General features: G+C 48.5%; 1 protein-coding gene across 1 annotated transcript; it reads right to left on the bottom strand.

Moving 5' to 3' along the window:
* Window positions 1-1,674: 1,674 nt before the first annotated feature.
* On the bottom strand, window positions 1,675-2,616 carry ORNANAV1R3170 (vomeronasal 1 receptor ornAnaV1R3170). Its single transcript, NM_001253562.1, has one exon. It carries the CDS (start codon window positions 2,614-2,616, stop codon window positions 1,675-1,677), a length of 942 nt encoding a protein of 313 aa, NP_001240491.1.
* Window positions 2,617-3,480: the final 864 nt, after the last annotated feature.

Below are 3,480 nucleotides of genomic sequence, written 5' to 3'. Positions count from 1 at the left end.
TAATTAATTAATTAATTAATTAATTCAATTGTATTCATTGAGCACTTCGTGTGTGCAGAGCACTGTACTAAATGCTTGGAAATACAATTCGGCAACAGATAGAGACAATCCCTACCTAACTATGGGCTCACAGTCTACAAGGGGGAGACAGACAGTAAAACAAAACAAGTAGACAGGCAGCAATACCATAAGAATAGATAAATAGAAGCATAGATATATACACATCAGTAATAAAATAGAGTAATAAATGATATATACAAATATACACAAGTGCTGTGGGGCAGGGAAGGAGGTAGAGCAGAGGGAGGGAGTGGGGACGATAGGAGGGGGAGGAGGGGCAGAGGAAAAGGGGGGCTCAATCTGGGAAGGCCCCCTGGAGGAGGTGAGCCTTTGAAGCGAGGAAGTGTGCTAGTTTGCTGGATTTGAGGAGGGAGGACATTCCAGGACAGAGGGAGGACTTGGGCCAGGGGTTCACAGCGGGGCGGGCAAGAACGAGTCACAGTGAGGAGGTTAGCAGCACCAGAGGAGCAGAGTGTGTGGGCTGGGATGGAGAAGGAGAGAAGGGAGGGAAGGTATAAGGGGGTGAGGGGATGGAGAGCTTTGAAGCCAAGAGTGAGGAGTTTTTGCTTCATGCGAAGGTTGACAGATTGGAGATTTTGGAGGAGGGGCATGACACGCCCAGAGAGTTTCTGTAGAAATATAATTCGGGCAGCAGAATGACGGATGAACTGAAGCCGGGAGAGACAGGGGGTTGGGAGATCAGAAAGGATGCTGGTGCAGTAATATAGTGGGGATAGGATAGCGATTGTACTAACGTGGTAGCGGATTGGATGGAGAGGAAAGGGTGGATCTTGGCGATGTGGTGAAGGTGAGACCGGCAGGTTTTGGTGACTGGTTGGATATGTGGGGCGAATGAGAGAGCGGAGTCAAGTATGACACCGAGGTTGCGGGCTTTTGAGATTAGAATGATGGGAGTGCCGACCACAGTGATGGGAAAATCAGGAAGAGGACAGGCTCTGGGAGGGAAGATGAGGAGCCCAGGCTTCGACACGTTGAGTTTTGGGTGGTGGGAGGACATCCAGGGGAAGATGTCCTGAAGGCAGGAGGATATGTGAGCCTGGAGGGAGGGAGTGAGAGCTCTTCTAAGCAGTGGGACAGATACAAATTAATTAAGTTGGACACAGTCCCTACTCCACAAGGGACTCCTAATCTAAGTAAGAGGGAGAAAAGGTATGGAATCTGTATTTTACAGTTGAGGGAATGAGGTGAAGTGAAAGATTTGTTCAAGATCACACAGCAGATAAGTGGCAGAGCTGGGTTTAGCAAGCAGGACTTCTGAATCGCAGATCCGTTCTCTTTTCACCATGCTTCTCTGCTTCCCCACATCAAGAGAGATGGAGGGCAGATCCCATGAATGTTCCAGAGAGATCCAGCAAAACATTGTGGGAGTTGCTAGAGCTACTAAAGGGATCTTGGCCATGAAACTGGGAAAGATTCCAGAGGAGGGTTGTCTGGACAGAAATTCTTGGTGTCATAATACCTCCCCCGCCCTCCACCAGTGAAGCCCTGATTTTCTGCAGGGATTGGGTCTAGGAATATCCTTCGTTTAATGGTGATGTTATTCTCCCAAGAGCTCATTGCTTGTGAAACAGGATCTCCACATGGATTTCCATATCAAAGAGGGCTGCCAGATAGCACTGTGGTCTGAGAGGATTTGAGGGTCCTATTCCCCAGAAAATCAGTTAGGAACTTAATGACCCTTCTGTCACAGGTGAGCACAACAAAGGGGCTGATAGTGGCATATCCACTGGTCATAAACATGGTAGCATTGAAGATGGCAGCATTATTCTTCATGGATGTCCCTAGAAACAGGGAAGAGACAAGGTCTCCACAGTAGAAGACTACAAAGCAGCTCACCAGCAGCACAATGGTCTGGGTGGCTCGTCTCTCTGGCGATGTTTCGTGGGCTTGGCTGGGGCTGTGAAGATGCTGGACTTGCTGTCTGTGTCGGTGCAGGAGAAGGACCATGTACCCACTGCAGCAGCTAATGAACCCCAGGGAGAGGATGTCACGGAGAGCCATGAAGGTGAGAAGCAGCTTCTGGAGGAGTGTGCTTATGGGCACCATATAACAGTTGGTATCCGTGTTGGTTATATTGGGAAAAGCGAACATTTGGAACAGAAGGTTAGTGCTTATCAGGGAGTTGGGAATCCACAAGATGGCTAAGACCGGGAGGATGAACTTTTGGATCTGAATCTTGAGCTGGAACAGATAAGAGGTGCTAGGACTGATGGTGATGGCCTGGACCATGCTCAGGAGGGAGGTGGTGCAGAGGGAGAGGGCCCGCGTGATGCGGTAGACCAAGCCCAAGAGCTTACACTCAGCATCATTCTGGACAAACTCCAGCCCCAACACCTCTGCTGCTATGAGGATACCCCTTGTACGGAGCATCACAGTGTAGACCAGGGCCAGGTGGATGACGGTCAGGTCTGTGGGCTTCCGTTTGGAACCCTGGAGGAACAAAGTGAGGTAGAGTGTGATGAGGAGAGAGTTCCCCAGGATACCTACTCCAGTCTGGGAGAGGAAACACATTCCCAGAGCCACATCAACGGCCATTGCTTCCCGATACAAATTTCTGCAAGACCACTGGTGAAATCAGGATGGACCAGAGACATGAGAATTAGTAACAGGGCATGAAAAAAAGACTTGAAAAGGATCCAAAATGAATCGAGTATGTCAGTCAGATTGGTAGGGAATAGTCGGGTTTCCACAGTCCATTTTGATAAACTCCAGCTTTCAAAAGACTTTAGAACTTCTCACAATATTATGGCCACCTCTTACCTGGACATCTACATACTGAACGGTCAATTCAAAGAATTCCAGCAGATGGGTAGGATCAATGACCTTAACACGCACTTAGAACAGGGCAGTAAGTGCTCAAGCGATTCCATTAATTGATCTACTGATTAACACAGGCAATGTCGACTTTCTCCTAGGAGACAGTAGTTTTCTATGGGCCTATACTTTATCGCAATCCCTCAACCATTTACAGTTAGAGAAGGGGCTGAGCAATCTTGAGGGGAAAAGGGATAGGTGAATGCTTTTCCACGTTGGGGCCTGGAGGTTAGGAAACCTGAGGAATGAGGCTCCCATCCCTGGCGTTTTTTCCTGGGCCTCAGGAAATCAGGAGAGGGTGGACCTGCAACCTGAGATAGCTGGAGAGGCTGAAGGGCAAGAACAAGAAAGCACGATGCCTACAGGAAAGTAGGGTCCTGGGGAAGGGAAATGTATGAAAGGAAAGGTCAAGGCATTTTTATTTCACATTAACAAATTCATCTGTTAAAGATCCTGTCGATTCAAGTGTTAAAAATCCAGAATCATTGTAACCTCTCCTTGTAGCTGGGTGTTCGAGGGACAAATTTGCCTAGGACACCAAGGGAGGGGGGTGAAGAGCCGGGAGGGTGACTGACAGGACTCAGA

Source organism: Ornithorhynchus anatinus, chromosome 8 (genome assembly GCF_004115215.2).
Source record: "Ornithorhynchus anatinus isolate Pmale09 chromosome 8, mOrnAna1.pri.v4, whole genome shotgun sequence".
NCBI lineage: Eukaryota > Metazoa > Chordata > Mammalia > Monotremata > Ornithorhynchidae > Ornithorhynchus > Ornithorhynchus anatinus.
This window is presented reverse-complemented; position numbering and strand designations above follow the sequence as displayed.